This window comes from Chelonia mydas, chromosome 1 (assembly GCF_015237465.2).
Source record: "Chelonia mydas isolate rCheMyd1 chromosome 1, rCheMyd1.pri.v2, whole genome shotgun sequence".
NCBI lineage: Eukaryota > Metazoa > Chordata > Testudines > Cheloniidae > Chelonia > Chelonia mydas.
Genome location: NC_057849.1, coordinates 324,495,273 through 324,516,040, shown reverse-complemented (window position 1 = coordinate 324,516,040; position 20,768 = coordinate 324,495,273). Strand labels below are relative to the sequence as shown.

At 38.4% G+C, this 20,768-nt stretch overlaps 1 protein-coding gene across 30 annotated transcripts in view; it reads left to right on the top strand.

Annotated features, from left to right (window-relative positions):
- Window positions 1-20,768, top strand: part of MAGI2 (membrane associated guanylate kinase, WW and PDZ domain containing 2) — a 1,127,025-nt gene that overhangs the window by 1,027,041 nt on the left and 79,216 nt on the right. For 17 of the 30 annotated variants that reach the window (XM_037889230.2, XM_043552300.1, XM_043552293.1 and 14 more), the window contains 3 exons: window positions 3,751-3,842; window positions 10,478-10,670; window positions 15,249-15,497. In XM_037889230.2, the coding sequence (XP_037745158.1) occupies window positions 3,751-3,842; window positions 10,478-10,670; window positions 15,249-15,497 (534 nt within the window). Of the gene's footprint in view, window positions 1-3,750; window positions 3,843-10,477; window positions 10,671-12,005; window positions 12,093-15,248; window positions 15,498-20,768 lie in introns of all 30 variants that reach the window. The other 13 variants (XM_043552267.1, XM_043552288.1, XM_043552262.1 and 10 more) reach the window with 1 other exon arrangement.

The following is a 20,768-nucleotide window of genomic DNA, read 5'->3' as shown; positions in this document are numbered from 1 at the left end:
AGGCACCTAAATGTTAGGCATTATGATGCTAAGCATCACACCTAACTTTTTTGTGTCCAGCCCTCAGTGTGTACATTGTCCTTCAATGCGAGGGCTATTGACCATTTGCTGTCTGTATGAACGAAGTGGAGGCTTTGGGAAAAGTTTGTGGTGCGTCACAAGATCACTCAAGCTCATTGCTCCTTTTGAATAGAAAGTAGCACTGCAGAGCTATCACACACCCCGTTACCATCCATTATAGATATTTGTATTAGGGCTGTCAGGTGATTAAAAAAATTAATTGTGATTAATTGTGCAATTAATTGCACTGTTAACAATAATAGAATACCATTTATTTAAATATTTTTGGATGTTTTCTACATTTTCAAATATATTGATTTCAATTGCAACACAGAATACAAAGTGTACAGTCTCACTTTATTTTTGATTACAAGTATTTGCACTGTAAAAAACAAAAGAAATGGTATTTTTCAATTCACCTAATACACGTACTGTAGTGCAGTCTCATTTTCATGAAAGTTGAACTTACAGATGTAGACTTATGCACAAAAAACTGCATGCAAAAATAAAACAGTATAAAATTTTCAAGTCTGCAAGTCCACTCAGTCCTACTTCTTATTCAGCCAATCGCTCAGACAAACAAGATTGTTTACATTTGCAGGAGATAATGCTGCCTGCTTCTTGTTTACAATGTCACCTGAAAGTGAGAAAAGGTGTTCTCATGGCAGTGTTGTAGCCGGTGTCGCAAAATATTTACGTGCCAGATGCGCTAAAGATTCGTATGTCCCTTCATGCCTTCATTACAGGGTACATGCAACCATTCTGATGACAGGTTCTGCTCAATAGCCATCCAAAGCAGTACTGACCGACACATGTTCATTTTCATTATCTGAGTCAGATGCCACCAGCAGAAGGTTGATTTTGTTTTTTTGTGGTTTGGGTTCTGTAGTTTCTGCATCGGAGTGTTGCTCTTTTAAGACATCTGAAAGCATGCTCCACACCTCGTCCCTCTCAGATTTTGGAAGGCACTTCAGATTCTTAAACCTTGGGTCGAGTGCTGAAGCTATCTTTAGAAATCTCACATTGGTACCTTCTTTATGTTTTATGAAATCTGCAGTGAAAGTGTTCTTTATATGAACAACGTGCTGGATCATCATCTGAGACTGCTATAACATGAAATATATGGCAGAATGCGGGTAAAACAGAGCAGGGGACTTACAATTCTCCCCCAAGGAGTTCAGTCACAAATTTAATTAATGCATTCTTTTTTTAATGAGCATCATCAGCATGGAAGCATGTCCCCTGGAATGGTGGCTGAAGCATGAAAAGGCATACAAATGTTTAGTATGTCTGGCACATAAATACCTTGCAATGCCAGTTACAAAAGTGCCATGCAAATGCCTGTTCTCACTTTCTGGTGGCATTGCAAATAAGAAGAGGACAGCATTATCTCCTGTAAATGTAAACAAAGTTGTTTGTCTTAGCGATTGGCTGAACAAGAAGTAGGTCTGAGTGGACTTGTAGGCTCTGAAGTTTTACATTGTTTTGTTTTCGAGTGCAGTTATGTAACAAAAAAAAATCTTCATTTGTAAATTGCACTTTCACGTGCAAAGAGATTGCACTACAGTACTAATATCAGGTGAATTGAAAAATACTATTTTTTTTGTTTATCATTTTTACAGTGCAGATATTTGTAATAAAAAATCATATACACTTTGATTTCAATTACAACACAGAATACAATATATATGAAAATGTAGAAAAACAACCAAAATATTTAATAAATTTTAATTGGTATTCCATTGTTTAACAGTGCGATTAAAACTGCGATTAATCGCAATTACATTTTTTAATCACAATTTTTTGGAGTTAATCACATGAGTTAACCATGACTAATCGACAGCCCTAATTTGTATATAAGAACTTTGTTACTTTCACACAAATCATTGACATGATTGACCATAAAAGCGCTTCAGCAACTATTGCAGCGTATGGTGTCAAGGCCTGATTTCTTAAGTCCTCATCCTGCCAATTGTGGGGATTCTCACAAGTGCAGTGATCCCTGAGTGTGGCTCATATCATAGGATTGACACCTAGGGCCTGATCCAAAGCATGCTGAAGTCAATAGAAAGATTCTCATTGACTTCAAGGGATTTTGGACCTGACCCAATACAAGAAGACCTAATAGCAATGGCCGCTCATTGACTCCACGTAATGTCAATACACCTTCTCTTTTGTATCAGTTCTTCATGTTAAAATACCTTGGGATAGATTCTGTTGCATGCTAAATCCCCTGAACACCACTCCAGCAGCATAGAGGGGTCATTAATATGCCATAGTGGGCTGTGGCGAATTCTGTCAGCGCAAGCATAGTGCAGAACCACAATGTGTAGTTTTATGCTTCTCCCCACCCCCAAGCTCCAGCGCAGAGAGTCTGCCAATGGTGGGGCTGGAGGTGGAAAGCCCATAGCATGTGATGCTATGAAGATGCTAGGCTGAGCTGCAGTCCATAGCTAGCCCAGGATGGGGTGCTGTAATAATTAGGGCCCCACAGATCAGCCACCTTTGATCATCCACCCACTGGGCTGCGTCTTCTTGGGTTTTTTAAACCCTTGTGGTTTTAGTTTTGGGCTGGATGGTGTGATGGGGTTGAAAATCTTGAAAAACATTATCCTAAGTTATGGATTATAATGAAATCTGTAAGAGACCACCCTAATTATTCACTGTCCTATCTTCGGAGACCATCCCAAAGTAAGCCCAAATGTACTGAGTAAAATACTGGCCTGCCATTATTAAAAGCCCATCTTTATTAAGCAGCCAGTTCTTGTCAGTCTCTTGAATGCTCACTGGTTCACTGTATTTTCTTTAAAAATTCATTTCCTCTCTCTTTTTGTGATGAGTGCATAAAAGCCTAAAATTTTAAATATTACTTTTTATACGATAGTAGCTTTTAAATGAACTGAATAGATTTTCCAGTAATTTCATTTTAAAAATACACAGCGTTCCTGAGCTGAAAGGTTGTATGATGAGTTTCAGCACAGAACATACTTTTACAATCAAGTTACAATGATCTGAAAAAAAGGAATTTTAATGATTTATAAAGCTCCTGAAATGTTAATTGAGTAGAAAGTTGTTCAGTTTAATGTGTTATCTGTCCATTTCAAACCCTTCATTTTAGAGGCTTCGAATGCCAACTAGCACCAAAATTCTTCATCAAGTGTATTATCTCAGACTGAAATACTGTAAAGCTACACTACATAAGCTGGCACACTGTTTATACCTGTGTGGACTAAAATGGTCTTTTCGTTAATGGTTATTTAGTTCCACTGACCTGTAATTAGATCTGATCATTTTTCAAGTATCTCCATCTCCCATATCAAATTACTCTTTTAAAGTTTTGAAGAACTAAACTAAAGTTACAAAGTAAATACCGTTGCTGATGGTGGAGCAACAAAATATAATACAAAGGCAGTCATTGGAAGAAGGCAGGACATTATGAATTTGCCTCATACTACCCACTTTCTAGTTTGGATTGAGTATACTTTACTGCACACCATCATCTTTAGAGATATCTTCATATTTAAGTATCTGTGTCTGTTTGTCTGTGTACAACACACTGTTTTCAATACAGTTTCCATATGCTCTAACAGGACCATCATTAATCATTTCCAATGAACTAACCACTGGGATATTCAGTTTCTCAAGGAAAAATGAAAATACATTACTCAATGAGATCTCCTTTTAAACCAGGTCCAGATTACAAGGAGCTGGATGTTCATCTTCGGAGGATGGAGTCTGGATTTGGCTTCAGAATCCTTGGAGGAGATGAACCTGGACAGCCTGTAAGTAGTTTCTTCATGACTTTCTATTTTATAGTTTCAGTAACTTTGTAAGTGTCAGAAAAATATCACTTCATACAGTGGTCATAAAGGAATGGAATTTTAGAACGCCAAGTAAAAAGACTTTTTCCTGTTCATCCATTGAAAAAGACAGGTCTCTCAAATTGTCAGCATCTCCACTTAAAATATGTCATTGTGAATCACTTTGTATTAAGTTAGGAAGAGTGCACTCTGCAACCTTTTTTAGAGAACTGACTGCTATTTGGCCTTTTTAATTATTGACTTACAGAGAACTATTGGCTTCCCTGAAAGATCAAGTATTGAGTTTAACCAGTAGATTTGCATTCAAATTTTGTATGAGCATGTGTGAATGAATACCATGCTGTACTATAGTAAGTCAATGTAGATACAAACTGTACACATATGGAATGTGTGGGATTAGGGAGTACTATTAATGACCTTATTCATCTTTAGGAACACATGGGCTACTGGTGAAATCTGGACACTAAAGCCAGTGGGAGTTTTACCATTTACTTAATTGAGTCATGACTTCATATTTAAATCATGATTTGAGGACTTCAGTAACGCAGCCAGAGGTTATGGGTCTTTTACAGGAGCACATGGGTGAAGTTCTGTGGCCTGGGATATAAAAAAGGGCAGACTGGATGATCACAGTGGTCCTTTCTGGCCTTAAAGTCTATAAAAATAAATCCACGTTAAATTAAGTGCATTAATTATTTACTAGAAAACATCACAGCATGTCATATACTGAAAAAACACTGAAGAGTATATTAAAATATGTATCATTGACATAGAATTGCTGCCTACATGATAAATGCCTTTATCTCATTCCTTTGACCACTTCACTTGCTCTCTGTGCACTAATCCACTTCCACCTTGATTTTTTCTAAATTCAAAATTTCTGAGCAGCTGCAAATAGATGCCTTTTCTAGAGAACAGTTTCCTTTTTTCTACCCCAATATGAAATTTCCCCCAAATGTAACCTGGTCTACAGCCCAGGCCATTTCATTCTGCACCACTGACAGGTTTAAGAAACAATAACTTGTGATGCATCAGGCATGGAAATGGGAGATTTATGCCACTAGGAAGGGGACGTCCCCACCTTTCCAAAGGGGCATCCAGCATATGCTTCTAGCCTTGCAAGGCCTCGAAACCTTAAATAATGACATAATTATTGGACTCATTGGCTTTACAGGTGGAAGAATTATAGGACTGGAAGGGACCTCAAGAGGTCTACTGGTCTAGTCCCCTGCACTCAATACTGAAAATAGAACACACATACAATTTTAAAAATTCTCTAAAACCTTTTAATATCCTTTTTTGTAAAATATGTGGCATATATTCAATATATGATTATGTGGTGGAGCATATGATTTATTTTTAATGGAACTTATTTGGAGTGACCTGCATGACTCAGTCATAGCCTTGCCACTAGGACTGATGTAGCCATCCCAAACCAACACTGATAAAACGATATACCATAACCAACTATTTATTCTATGTTGCTTATATACAACAGTGACATCTTTCTTAGAAAAACCTAACTATAGTTTGATAGATTTACATGCCATTTATTCAAATCTGTACAAAATAAAATGATAGCCATTAAAATGTTAACACTTGTCCGACGGTGGTATCTGAGAAACCAAAATTATTTACTATATTTCAAATAAGAAATAAGTGTGTTATTGCATTTACCACTATGGGGCAAGTATTGATAAGAACATAACAATGGCCATACTGGGTCAGACCAATGATCCATCCAGCCCATTATCCTGTGTTCCAGTAGTGCCTGCTGCCAAATACTTCAGAGGGAATGAACAGAATAGGGCAGTTACTGAGAGATCCATCCCCTGTCGTCCAGTTCCAGCTTCTGTCAGTCAGAGGCTTAGGCACATCCAGAGAATGGGGTTGTATCCCTGACCATCTTGGCTAATAGCCATTGATGGACCTATCCTCCAGGAAGTTATCTAATTCTTTTCTGAACCCAGTTATAGTTTGGGCCTTCACAACATCCCCTGGCAACAAGTTTCACAGGGTGACTGCGCTTTGTGTGAAGAAATGAAATATTGATAAATGTGAGAAATATTGACATTTTAAGGGTGCCTTCTGTATACTGAAATATATGCCTCATGTTCTAAAAGCAAGACACCATATACTGACAAACACAAAGAGCATATTTTAGCATAAATACATTGGGGAGAAATTTTCAAAAAGCATCCTAGTGAATTGGAAGCCTAGATTCCATTTTCAAAAGCAATTTAGGAGCCTAAGTCTCATTGAAAGTCATTGGGACTTAGTCTTCTCAATGCCAAAGTCATTTTTGAAAACAAGGCTTAGGAGCTTTTAAAATTTTTATCTATTACCTAGAGAAAGTGTCGTCACTCAAACAACACTCAAAATCCATGCTGTCTAGGATGTTTGTCTTCTTTTTTCATCATACAAACTCAGCATTTGTGAAGAAGACACTCTGTTTCTGCATAATGTGCATTCATAATAAAACATATTTCAGATCTAATTTTTCTCTCCTTTGCTGTTCCCTTCTCCCCCATTCACAGCTCAGCTGTACCCACCCATGCCTCTCACCTCTAAACAAGGAGAGGCACAGCTTATGTTTGTCCTGCAAACCCCCTCACGTCCCATGAAGCAAGCAGTGAGATGCTTTGAAATGTTTTTTTTTTCAGCTTTCCTGCTGTGCGCTCAGGTAACATAGAACAAAAAGAAGCTTTAATTACCTTTTGTCTTTGTGGCTTTGTTTTTAAAAGGGAGTATTGGATTTGTCAGCATAAGGGAATAAGTTTCTGTAAAAAGCAAATTCCACATAAAGTTTTAAAAAGTGATGATACAAACAGTTTAGTAGGACCATAACAGAGTTTGCTTCAGGGTATATAATACATTTGACAGATAGGATTGGAGTACTCCACTTTGCTTGCTCATGAGCACAAAGACCCTTTAAAGTAGAGAGGAGGAGTTACATTTAGACACCTCTGCTAGATAACACTAGGTGTGGCTATGCCAATTCCAATCAGTATCAACTCCAGTCAACTCCCAAATGTCAGTATCCAAGACCATACCCCTATATGCATCTACCACATCTGCCAGTGACTAGCGAGGAGCTTAAGATATGCTTGTACTGACAATGAACTATAACAGTTACACACTCCAGAGACACATACCCCAAATTGTGCCTAACTTACTCTGGTGAACCATCAATGAATGTGGCCAGATATTCTGAAATTGACCACCGCATTCAGAACCCTGCTGAAGGCACTAAGATATTTAGTACTATTCCAGACAGGGAAAATATTTTGGATGCATTCATGCAACTTGAACTCAACTTCATGAACCCATTAGTGAAGTGGATAATACTAAGCACTTTTCCTCTTCCTCTTCACTTTACATATATTATTTAATTAAACTGTACAAAGAACCTATGAAGTAGCCATTTACAGATGGGGAAAATGAGAGAGAAACGAAATGATGTGCCAAAAAAAATCACAGTGGGACTTAGTGTCAAAGCAGGGGTTAACAGTTATGAGTTGCTGGCTCCTAATTTCATTGTCAGACCACTAGGCCAAAACACTCTCTCACAAATACTGTTAATCTCAACAGGTCAACATTTGGGAGATTTTTTAAAGTAAATTTTATTACCATCAAGCAATAGCTGAAATTAATGGTTTTCTCTGCGATCCATCCCTTATCTCTGATAATTTTGTCAGACTGCCCACACAGACATTCCAGTCAGTCTCATTCTGAAAGGATGACACAAATGTTATTAAATGCTTGATATTTTTCAGTTTGTTTTCTGTTTGCAGAGTTTATAACTATTAAGGAAATTAAGTAGTCGTGAGGTGAGAGACACTAGATAAAACACATAAAACAAAGAGTAGGAATAAATTATTGATTTTCAACATAGCAAAAAGTTAACAGTGGGTCATCTCCAGGTTCTAAACTAGGATCCATGTTATTGCATATGGCTCCCATTATGTCAGAATGTGACCTTTTTTAAACAACCCAGTCCCAGCATTCACTGCACGTAGGGGAAGCAGCGTGCCTGTGCAGAGCCCCGTGGACTGAACTAGGGATTTCTAGAGCTAAAAGCCTGAGTTGCTACAGCTTGAACTAAAGACACCTCTCTTTCCCCCTTCCCCCTGTAGCTGTGGCCAGTAAAAGAATCGTATCCTTCTGTGGATCATTCATGGCAGAGGACTGTACACTGAGTGGTGAATTAGATGGGCACAGTGAATTGTAGGATTGGCGCTTAAATGTATTAATTATCTGAAAGGGAGTGAACAAAGAGTAGCAAAATTTTCAGAGGAGACAACATTATTTAGCATAGTCAAGACTAGGAAAGACTGTTAGGAGCATGAGAGGAACTTTAAAAAGCTAGGTGGGTGGCCATTGCAATGGCAGATGAAATACCACATTGACAACAGCAAGTAATGTACACTGGAAGAAATCATTTTCAGTACTTCTAATTATAAACGAATGGTGGTGTCGTTGTGGACAGCTCAGTGAAGACCTCTGCTTACTGTGCAGCTGCCGTCAAGATACTGTGCGGTGCTTTATCTGCTTAGAATCAGATTTAAAGCGAATGAAATATATTCAGTATACAAACCAAGGAGCAAGTTTTCCCCCATAAAAAGCTGCCAAGCTACAGTGAGTTCGTAGACATTTCTGTTTTAGATAACTAGCTACAAATCCTTACTTGGTAGAGGCACAAAATCAAAATGTTTTGAGAATACTTTGTGGGAATCTATCTCAGTGCAGCCTGGAGTTGCTTTTTGTTGTAAAGGAGCATAAAGGATCATAAATGTATATTTATATACAGTAAAGGAGCATAAATGTATATTTTATAGCTGGGTTTTGTACAAAGTAGTATCCAAACTTTGAGGTATATTCTTTCAGCCTTTTGAAGCACAGAATGGAGTATTTCAAAAGAAAATCTCTGGTAACTCTGCTTGGCACTACTTAACGGGTATCTAAGAACATCAGGAAGAAGGAGAATGCTGTGGCTTTCCCCCATCCCCTGTACATTTTGGAAGCAAAAGATTGCCCCAGGGGAGGGCCAGAGAGAGAGAGGAAAATTCTGCAAAGTTCCCCACATGAAGTTTTCTCTGAAAGCTCTTCCATTAGGTTTGCGGAGGTTTGCTGCCAGGCCCTGCAGACCTCTGTGTATCCATCAGAAGCCAAGACCACCCATATAGAAACACTCATCCTATGCCTCTGCACCACCTTCTGGCCCTTGCAGCTGTTCCTCATGTTTACAAGTTCCCTTGCTGGCTTCTCTCCCTTGTTACCTAAAGAGGGCACTGATCAAGAGTTAACACAGTCTCAGGCTGTGTTAACTCTTAAGCAGATACCCCACATCGCTACTTTTCCATCTGAAGCCATCATTCTTTGTTTACCAAAAACCTAAACAAAAGAAAGAAAAATCAGGAAATAACTTTGTGAATAATTTAAACATACAAATCTTTTCAGGGAATTCAGGTTTTGTTTGATTTAACCTTGATTTTTATCCTGAATATATCATGGGAAAAAATATATGTCTGGAAAAATTCATTAGAAATCTTTGAATGTTCCTTTTTACTGAGTTTATCTGTCTAAAACAAGTTGATTTTAAATGTACATTTGAGCATGTCCTCCATTTAAAAACTCCATCTGCACAGAAAAAGTTGACATTTCTCCTCTTCTTCTCTTTTTGCCAGTCAGTTACTCCTTAACTGTTTTTTATCAGCAGAAATGCCTGATACAGCAACTTTCTTACCAAAGGATCCCAAAGTAGTTTGCTAACTAGGGATCAATTCAACTCACTACTGAAATTCAGGTAAACACCTTTGAGATTAAATATATCAAACTATTTTATAGAACACAGCAGTCAGGGAACATAGGTGGACAAAATATAGATTCACAGATTTGATGGCCAAACACAACCATTATGTTCATCTAGTCTGACTTCCTGCATAACACAGACCATAGAACTTCACCCAGTAATTCCTGCATCAAACCCAATAGCGTGTTGTCAAACTAGAGTAGCTCTCTTAGCTACCGTGGTAAATCGATCTAAGTTACACTACTTCAGTTATGTGAATAACGTAACTGAAGTAGACATAGCTAGATCCACTTACTGCAGTGTCTACACTGTACCGTGTTGACAGGAGATGCTCTCCCGCTGACTTCCCTTACTCTTCTCGGGGAGGCGGAGTACAGGAGTCGACAGGAGAGCGCTCTGCCATTGACTTAGCAGGTCATCACCAGACCTGCTAAATCAACACTGCTGCATCGATCACAGCAATGCCGATATAGCCGTAAGCATATAGACAAGCCCTTAGACATACAATCTTGATTTAAAGACTTAAAGTGTAGCTATCCAATGTTGCAGTAATGATAGAATTCTCAGGTTTATCACTCCATCTCTTGTGGAAAACAGAATGGCATCTTTAAATGATCCTGAGTGATCAGGGTTTTGTTCTCATTTAAAGAGCAGTAGCACAGTGCCACCCAATGCCTTTTGGGAGCATTAATTAAATTTTAACTGAAAGGGAAAAAATGTTACCCAGTGAACCACCAGCAACACCCTGAATGTATTTAATGTTCCCATTTGTTTCACTATCTAGATTCTGATTGGAGCAGTAATTGCAATGGGCTCTGCAGACAGAGATGGTCGTCTACATCCTGGTGATGAGTTGGTGTATGTAGATGGGATCCCAGTGGCTGGCAAAACCCACCGATACGTGATTGATCTCATGCATAATGCAGCCCGAAATGGGCAAGTGAATCTTACTGTGAGAAGAAAGGTGCTATCTATAGGTATGTTAATAAAAAGGGAAATACAGAAAAACTAACCAAGAGCTGTCAATAAAGGGGGCAGTAATTTAGGTAATGCTTTTTTAAAAAAGAAAAAGTTTTAACAAAAACTAACTTTATAATCATTTTTTTTATTATTTAAAGAATTAAGTCTTGAAAAACCTTTGTCCTTCAACATTCCCTGGCAGTGTTTGTGAGACAAACATTGCAACGTTGTGCCTGTTTCCTAGAGAACCAGGAAGTAAGAGTGACAATCCTGCTGTAAAGATCATGAGTGACTCTGTGTTTGTTCCATACTATGTTCTCCTGTATTGTCCCTACTTGTGCCATGTTAGGACCAAAGGTGCTCGTATTACTTATCTGAGTGGTCTTATTGAAGTCATTGGTGTGAGTAAAGCAAGCAGGAAAAGGCTTGCAGATTGTAAGCTCTTTAGGGCAGGAATTCCTTCCGTTGCTTTGACATGTTCTGAGCCCAGTCCTGCTGCCGTTGAAGTTAATGGGAGTTTTGCCACTGACTTCAAAGGAAACCATCTCAAGTCTTTTAGTGCTATATAAATAATGACTAGAAACAGGGCAGTCTGGTTTCCCTTTCCAAGCAGAAAGTGCAGAAGATAAACAGGATTAATAGTGTAAAGAAAATTAGAGAGACAAGATGGGTGAGGTAATATCTGTTGGTAAGAGAGATGAGCTTTTGAGCTACCCAGAGCTTGTCTTCAGGTCTGGGAAAGGTACTAAGAGAGTAGCTCAAAAGCTTGTCTCTCTCACCAACAGAAGTTAGTCCAATAAAAGATATTACCTCATCCACTTTGTTTTTGTAATATCCTGGGACTGACACGGTACAGGGCTACAACAACACTGCATAAAGCAAATGAGACATTTTAAATTCTTTCAGTCTTGACCATCTAAGGTGTTACTGGTAACACAGAGGAGACTTTTTCTAAATATATCCTGGCAGCATCTATTTAACAAGAGTTTTTAATGGGTGAATCTGTTCTCATTCAGTTAAACTCTGCTTATGTGAATGAAGTTTAATAATCTAATGTAACCCTTAGAACAGGCTCATCATTAGGGCACTTTAATGAGGGATCAGAAATTAGTAAACATGTCATCGGCCCCTTCTGTCTTCTCCCTCTCCATCCACCAAGGAGCCCTTTCTCTTTTCCTGCTCCATCTCCGTAGCCTTTGCCTTCCCCTTCCTGCCCACCCCAGCAGTCCAGCAACCTCATGCTCCTAATCCACTTATTGTTGTTCATACTCCCCATTTCCCATCTCTGGCACGCTGTCAGGTCACTGTCCATCTTCCCTATCTCGGGACTGACTTTCTTCTGTTAACTCTAGAATCCTGCAGCCAGAAATCCTCCCTCCAACCTGGCTCAACGCCCCCTAGGAGCTCCCCAAACCCTAGGAAAATGGCCAGTTACCAAGGTAAAATACTGAACACGTGGGGATTCGTTAGTTTCCTAAGGGTTAGTAGATTTTATCAGCCTCTATGGAAACTGGACTGTAGATAAGAATAATAATTACAAGAGTTAGTACAGACAGCGTAGTTATCATCCTTTGGTGGTTGGTTGCCTTACATTATGTAAGGAACTTTTTAAGAGTTTCTATTAATCACATAGGACTCCTGACACAGAAATTGAATCAAGCTAGTAAAACATCCTGGATTATTCTTTAGCCTTGATAGTGACACACTCTGAAATATAGTGTGTGACTCATTGTTTAACTGCTTATGAAGCTGTACAAGTTTTTAGATTGATGTGATTTATTGAATGTTATCTTTAAACAAAAATGTAGCATTATTTACATGAACTGAAAAATGCAAAATCAGTACAAAGGTACTGGCAAACATCCTCACCTAAGGCTGATAGGGTTAAAATGAAATTCTTGGTTCTGAGTATGTGTAATATGGAGAACTTGGGCTTTCCTTATATTGCTATTAAAAAAATTGTACAACAAATACTAGGTTTGCAGAAACATTTGTCCTACAATTTTTACTAGTCTTGCAGTTTTGTTATTCTTTATTTTCATATTGATGCACAACATTAAGGTCCTGATCCTGACATTTATAACATGCAGGAATAATAGTCTACCCACATGTAACTTGCAGAATTAGAACCTAATTTACTGTATATCCAATTTCAAGTTAGTGTCATTTTTCTATTCCTTTTTCTATGCAATGGATCAGATTCTCATCTAAATTAAACCAATGTAATTTCATTGTGGTCAAGGGTGTTACACCAGCTTGCCTGAGAGGAGAATATGCCCTAATTTTCCATAGTGAAAATATTCTTAATATAAGCAACAGTCAGAAATATGCAGGTAAAATATAAAGAAAACTAGAATTTGCAAAAGAAAACCATAGAAAGAAATCATTCTTTTTTAAAAAAGGTGGGCCCTTACATAACAAAGGAAAGGTTAATTTTGAATGTGGTATTTTAAAAAATTGACATTTACACATATGTTTGTACTTTCTTGGGTTGATCTGTTCATGTCCTGGCTGTGAATGACTTTGGGGTTGTGGAAATCAGGCATAGGAGTGATTAGAAAGCTTGCCTTCCTCTACAAAAAAAAAAGAAAAGAAAAGGAAAATAAAGAGTGAAAAAAGAACAAGCCTTAGGCAATATTGGGTGAATAAACAGATTGGGCATAGAGGAAAGGCCTTAGGAAGAAAAGACATCCTCAGATGGTCCCAATACACTCTCAAACTACAGAGTCAAGACTAGGGCTGTGCAAATCTCGCTGGGTTCAGGTTTCAAACAGAGCCCAGCAGTTTGGTTCACAGGTTTTAGAAAAACATTAGCCTCCAAGGGGAACCCCTTACCTCTAAGTTTCAAGGCCATCAGACCCTTGCTTCCATCTATGTTTTCAAGGATTTTGCTAGGAGGTGGGATAGAAATGAGGTTAACCAGCTTCTGATCTGGGCAGACAGCCTCAGCCCAAACCATTTGCTAGCACAGGCCGGGGTTAGAAAATGTCTTCCAAATGGGCTTGAGATTTGATTTATTTTGCACAGCTCTGCCTCAGAATCTTAGATGTCCTCTTTCTCAAGAACTGAGGTAAAGAATTACCAAACTTGAGTTCCTGAAACCTGCTTCATTAGAAAAAAGTGATGTTTCAGAGGAAATAGAAATTAAACTGCCATTTCTTTGCAGGCAGAGCAAGCAAAAAAAAATTTCTGATGAATATGTTTCAGAATAAAGAGAAGAAAATCTAATAGCCATCTAAAATTTGCTCTTCTTCCGTTTTCATTCTTTTTGTGTAGTTAATGAGAATCTCTGGCATTCATTTATAACAGTCTGCTCCTGATAATGCAGGGCGGTAAGATCATTTTCTTTTTGTTGCAGCCAAACTGACATACACAGTATACATATACAGAGTCAACCTTCTAAAACATGACAGCTAGAAAATGTGATCTCTCTTGTCTTTGACTATGGCATTTAGTTGCAGATGGGGTCCAATAACTCTCGGAGATTTGGTATTCTAATGTAGTGGCACAATAATTGTTTGGTTTTCCTCCTTGTTACTCTCCCTAATCACTCTATTTCAAAGTTGCACAAGGACTGTTAAAGGACACACTTACCTGCCTGAGAAAATAATAGTTTGTCCTTGGATCCTGCTTATTTTATTCAGAAAATAGATTTCAGTCTTGGAACTTTTAACCTGTAAACTCTTTTGGGACCTCTGGGGGGGCTGAATGTGAAGCTTGTCAGATATTTTGTAGTATGACTGCACCACTATTACTGCTAGGGACAGAAAACATCCATTGTATATTTATCTGAAACTACTGTATTTAAACTGTGATAGGTATGATTCATCTGAAACAAAAGGTCTGCAATGAATATAAGTACATTTTTTCCATGTACAAGCGTCACTTAATTATTTACAGTTACTGACTGCCAGCAAAGTTTGTATGAGGAGGTGCTTAATCGTGCAAAATTTCTCGTCCTCTCTGCTTTTACAAACTATAAAGCCACAGCTAAAAGGTTAATGGACTTCATTTGTCCTTCTGATCATTTTAACTCTGCATGTAAGAGCATCTTTAAAACTTCTAAATGAGCATTGTAACTATGGAGGCAGCAACAGAATAATTAGTTGTGATTATTTTTCATTGTATTGCTCCTCCATTCCATAAACATCCTTTGATTATGCAAATCAGTTTATAAGAGGAAAATTATAAAGCTAATCCAAATTATTCTGTATTAGCTGCCTGCTTAAATTCTTTTAATCCAAAGACAAAATAATTTAGTATTGGATTAGACAGCCAATTTTTCCCCTAGATGACAGATCAGCTAATTGAATAGCTCTTGTTAACTTTCTTTGCTGTACAGCTTTGTATTGTTTCTTACAACAGATTCCTCTCTTCTCTGTGGAGCAGAATAGGAGTTTGTGTTTATGTTTGCTTTATCTGATTTCCCTTGAATGCTTGCACAATCAGGTAGATTCCAGTTCTTTCACATCTGTTACGTTTCCTTTCTGTAATATAAACAGTCAGTTGTATTCATGTTCCATTAGCAAAGGTACAGTAACTGATAAAGTCACTGAACAAGTTAAACTGTAATACTTATATGATTTATATTTTAGGAGACCCTTGCCCAGAAAATGGCAGAAGCCCAGGTTCAGTGTCTACACACCACAGTTCTCCTAGAAGTGACTATGCTGCTTATGCTAACAGTAATCATGCTGCATCTAGTAGTAATGCTACACAACCAGAGGGCTTTACTTCACACAGCTTACAAACCAGTGACGTTGTCATCCACCGGAAAGAGAATGAAGGGTTTGGCTTTGTTATCATCAGCTCTTTGAACAGGCCTGAATCTGGATCTACAATAAGTAAGTAAAGGCCTACCTACCACTTATTGTTTCTTCAAGTTTGAATGGAGTGAAAAAATCCGACACCTAATACCGTATGTGTTCGTCACTTGTCTGGCAGAAGAGTCTGTAGTTCTAGGGCTTGTCTTCACTACCACGCTATCTCGGCGCAGCTGCATCAATGGAGCTGCACCAATGTAGCACGTCTGGTGAAGATGCACCAGTTCTGTCCCATCAACATAATTACTCCACCTCAGCAAGAGGCGGAAGCTACATCAACGGGAGAGCGTCTCCTGCTGACATAGCGTGGTGTAGACATCGCTTTAAGTCCACGTAACTTATGTCACTCAGGGGGCTGGTTTTCTCACACCCCTAAACTACGTAAATTACATCAACTTAAGCGGTAGTGTAGACAAGCCCTAAGAGACACTGAAAGTTGCTTCCCTGGGGAACAGTATCCCTGCCATGGTATGCATAGGAAGAAAGGTTATTCTGTCCCTTGGGGTTAAGAGTCATAGAAATGTAGGGATGGAAAGGACCTTGAGAAGACATCAAGTCCAGCCCCCTGCACTGAGGCAGGACCTAGCATACCTAGACCATCCCTGACAGGTGTTTGCCAGCCTGTTCTTAAAAACCTCCAATGATGGTGATTTCTCACCCTCCCTTGGAAGCCTATTCCAGAACTTAAACCTAAATCTCCCTTGCTGCAGATTAAGCCCGTTACTTCCTGTCCTGCCTTCAGTGGACATGGAGAACAACTTTGTCTCAAACACTCACTTACCTGCCCAACTAATAGGATTCAAAGAGCTCTATCCCTCCCAGGGCCACCCTGCAAGGATACCTCTTATTAATATAAAAGCTAACTATTATGGGACAGATTCTTATCAAATGTCAATTACCATAGATCCAGAGTTATACCAATTCACTCCAGCTGAGAATCTGGCCCTATTGTTATTAATACAACATAGCATCATAGAGTTGTAATGACAACATTTATTAATGCTAGATACAAAGCATAGGACACATGCAATAAAAATGGACTCTTCACATATGCTTTACTGAACCTGCCTATAGGACATTGCTCAAGCTACTGGAATGCTTTGCGGTGGAGAGAGATAAAGAGGGGCTGATTTCTGTAATCAATGGGACTACTCAGTGTGAAAAGGGTGGCAGAATCAGACGATTAGTGATCATAGCTCAACTTCTGCCTCCAGAGCTATAGTGTGATAGTGACTTAACATTGTGCCCTTGTATGCCAGAAGCCCCTGGCAGGGTCTCACTTTCCTAGGTGATCAGCACCTGTAGGTTCCATGGAGTTCAAGTGAAGTTGTGGATTCTCAATACTTCTAAAAATCAAGCCCCATGAGAATATTTGCTACCTAGTTTGCGGGTTGCAGACTAAACTGATCCCTTCCCCTGTGGCCAAAAGGCCCATTTGAACTGCTTTTTCCCCCCATTTTCCAAAACTGTTTTCTGAGGAAATTAATGACAGTTCCCCCCTTCTGAGCCCCTCCAATGTATTTATCTGTTTCAATCTGATAAAATAAATGCAAATTAAAGAAGTACTGGAAAAGTCCTATAATTTCACAATGGAAAGTGATCATGCAAAGTATATATTATGTTTAAGCATTTATAACATTCTTCATATATCTCAAATCAACCTTTTTGTTAAATTCAGTAGGATCCTCAAAATTCATACTGTTACAAAACCATAGCCAGTCAGCCAGGTATGACTCCATAGTTATCGTTTTGCTGTACATCATGGCTAACAGGAACTTCATGGTGGCAGATGGGAAAAAAACAATACTCCAAAACCCAGGTCACTAGTCCCTGGAGTTAATGGAGAATTTCCTGTAGGTAATAGGGTGTATGACCCACAGTAGAGTGGTCATGATTCTATCAAGTGGAGGGCACTGATATGCATATATACTACACAGTTAATTACAATACATTTTTAATTATAAAGAATTAATTGAAAGGTAGTCTCAGAAGTGCAGTGAGAAATATTTCAAATGCAACCCTTCAGGAGACAGTAAAGAGCGGAGTCAAAGTGATCAAATTCCCTGGAACAAGAATGTGTAGCTACTGGAAATTTAGCATTAATTGAAGCGCTTCAAGAGTAGATGAAGAGGAGGGTCAGATGTTGAGATGAGAAATTAACTCATTAAAATAGTAATTGTATCAAACCCCTATGAACTTGAGCAGTTCCCAGATCATGTCCAAAAAGTATCACAAGTTTGTCATAGACAGTGATAGAATGAAGAGAAACATTCCCTTTCAATGCTTAGATTAAGTAAAGGATCTTGAAACTGTGGTGAAATAAACAAACTGAAAAGGATACAAGATAACACTCCAGTCAGTAATGGAAGCAGGTTACCAATCATTTAGCTCCACTAAAATTTTAATAGGGAAGCATTAGCAACCATCTATTTTTTACACCACATAGTTATTTGGACAAAGTGATTAACATGTTTGAGCAAGAGTGCAAAGCGTACAAACAGCATGAAAGTATTAACTAGATGATATACCACTGTATTTCACAAAGCATGGCTTGGATCAATATTTAAATGTATGCAGTTAATGTTAATGTATTCATTTTAAGCCAACCGTGATAGAATTAAAACCCTTCAGTGAAATAGGTCTGGAAGGGAATAGTCTGTAGTATCAAATAGTCATTGTCTCTAGTTTTATTCTTTCAAATAAAGGGCTGTGTTTTATGGTCAATTGGGAGAGCCAGTGCCTAGAAAAAGAACAATCCAAGGAATAGTCTCATTGGGCATAACCGTCAGGGTGATAGAGGGACTGAATATTTTCTACATTTAATTACGGTTTTCTGGCACCTACTTTTTCTTTATTTTTTTCTTCACTCTGCCAGACTGGACTGTAATGTTTGACCATTTGGAAGTGTAACATTAATAGTGCAATGATAACATTCTCCTTAGTCTTAATTCCCAGTTAAAATTCTGTTCTACGACAAATAAATTACTGTAAATCCTGGAGGAACAACTACTTGGTCATATGTAGTAGTGTGAGTTTTAAGTGCCATTCTATTGTAAATTGATCAAATAGATTGTATCCTTATCTGTAACAATGCAGCACATATTATTAATTGTTTGTGATGATGGTTATTATTATTATTATTATTTTATTATTACTATTCCAATGCCACAGGTGTTGGGCTTATGGGCCCTGATTCTCAGGTCTAATTCTCAGGTCTCAGCATTTGGCACAGGACCCAAGGACAAGATGGCTTTAGGGCACCTTTGCTGCTCTCTAATTCTGGGACCAGTGTAAGTTAGAAAAATGTGAAGGCTTTTGTAATTTATATCTAGCTCCCAGGGCCCTAAAGGACCATTCTAGCACCAGGAATAGCGAGAGCTGCTCCAGACAAATCTCTTTTCCCCAGTCACATCCCTTATGATGAGGGCTCAACGGAGGAGTCCCACTATACTGATCCTGTATAGCCAGTTAGGCCTATGTTACAGTCCCTTTGCCTCAGCAAGGTGGTATGAAGGGAGCAGTGTACCCCAGAATCAGACCCATGGTTCTTGTTCCAATCTGAGTTGCATTTTCTCATAAAAACCTTTATAAGAATTATCTTTGGTGCTGTTTGTTTACCAGATGTATCTTTGTTTTGTAGAAATTAATCAAATGCTCTAAGGACTATTTTCTACTCTTGATCTCTGCACAGAATGAGGGCAGGATATAGCCTTAATTCAGGAACAGAATTGTTATTATATAGTTTCCAGGCAATCTTTAGACCTGAGTATATTCTTGGACAAGTTGGTACTTGCTAAAACACCCAACACTCATGGCACATTTCTTCTATGCAGTGAAAATCATAGACATTTTCTCTCTCTCTCTCTCTCTCTCTTCTTTGGCAAATCATTTCTTGGAATGTTCTTTAGTTCGGAGCACGATTATCTTTCACTAAATCACTATTCTTAGATGGGGACAGAGCTGGACTGGAGGCAGGATGTCAAGGGTAGAGTGAAAGAGATTACACTGGGGCAAAGCAGAGTAATACACAAAGTCAGCCATGCTTTAAATTCAGATAAATGAAAATGTATAAAAAATAACACTGTTTGACCTATACATCGAGGAGAAAATCCTTTACCCAGTGCTGAGCTCAAAGGACCATTCTGGACTCTGGGCAGATGTACCTAGGGCAGGTAAAAGACAGTAAGCCTATTCCAGTCTTAGGAGCAGTTCTGCCCCTCCGCCAGTCACTCTGCTTATACCTGACCTTCTCTTCGCCCTTCCTGCTTTTATACAGACAGCCCCCTTCGCATTTAGCTCAGCATTATGCAGGGAGTGTGCGTTGCCTGCATAGTACCCCAGAATCTTCTCTCTCTCCTCTTGAGAGCAGCGGAACTACATAGGTGCCCTGCTCCGTAGGGAGACGTACCTAGCCACATAAGCTATGAGCAGGATTTGCCCTTTAATTAGAAATTTCTGAAGCTTGAAAGCATTGTCTGGCGAAAAAAGACCTGAATTGAAACAAGTCAGTGTCTCAGGTCTACAAAATCTAAAGTGAAGTTCATTACACAAGGAGCTGGGTGGGAAATACTTCCCCCGCGCCATGAAAAATTTAGATGAAAATTAAACAAAATGTCTTTTTATTGACATTTTTTCTGATTTTGGTCAAGAACCTGAAAACCCAAAACCTTAATATTTTTCAGTTTTCTGCATCTGAAAAATGAACATCTTTTTAAAACTGAAAAGATTTTGGTTTTTGGTCAAAAAACTCATTTTTTTCAAAATCTTAATTTTTTGGTGAAAATTTCCATTAAATTGAAAAAGCATTTTCCATCAAAAAAAAAGTTTCAGTGGAAAATCTTTGATCAGTTCTATTCAGCTGTAAAATCGAGTTTTTTTGGAGAAAAAGAGTATAATTTTTGTTTATTCTTAGGAAGATAACCAATGTAATTAATCAAAAATCTGTGAACCAAAGTAATAGTTTTTCAAAAGATTCTGTGTCATTTTCCCTGTCAGCTGAGTGTTTGGAGACCATAAATATGGTTTCTCATTTTCATTTTAGACTGAAAGCCACCAACTAACAAACACTGATTCTAATTTTATTATGAACAACTTCCAAAAAGAAATACTGATAAAAACAGAGGGTGGAATCCTGGCTCCACTGAAGTCTATAGAAGAACTCCCATTGACTCCCCAGGAGTTCACCAAAAACACGGTAATGTTTCCTTGACAGATCCTGATCCTGCAAACTCACACACATGAGCAGTCCCACTCATTCCAAATGGACTAGTCATCTGTATGTTTGCAGGACTG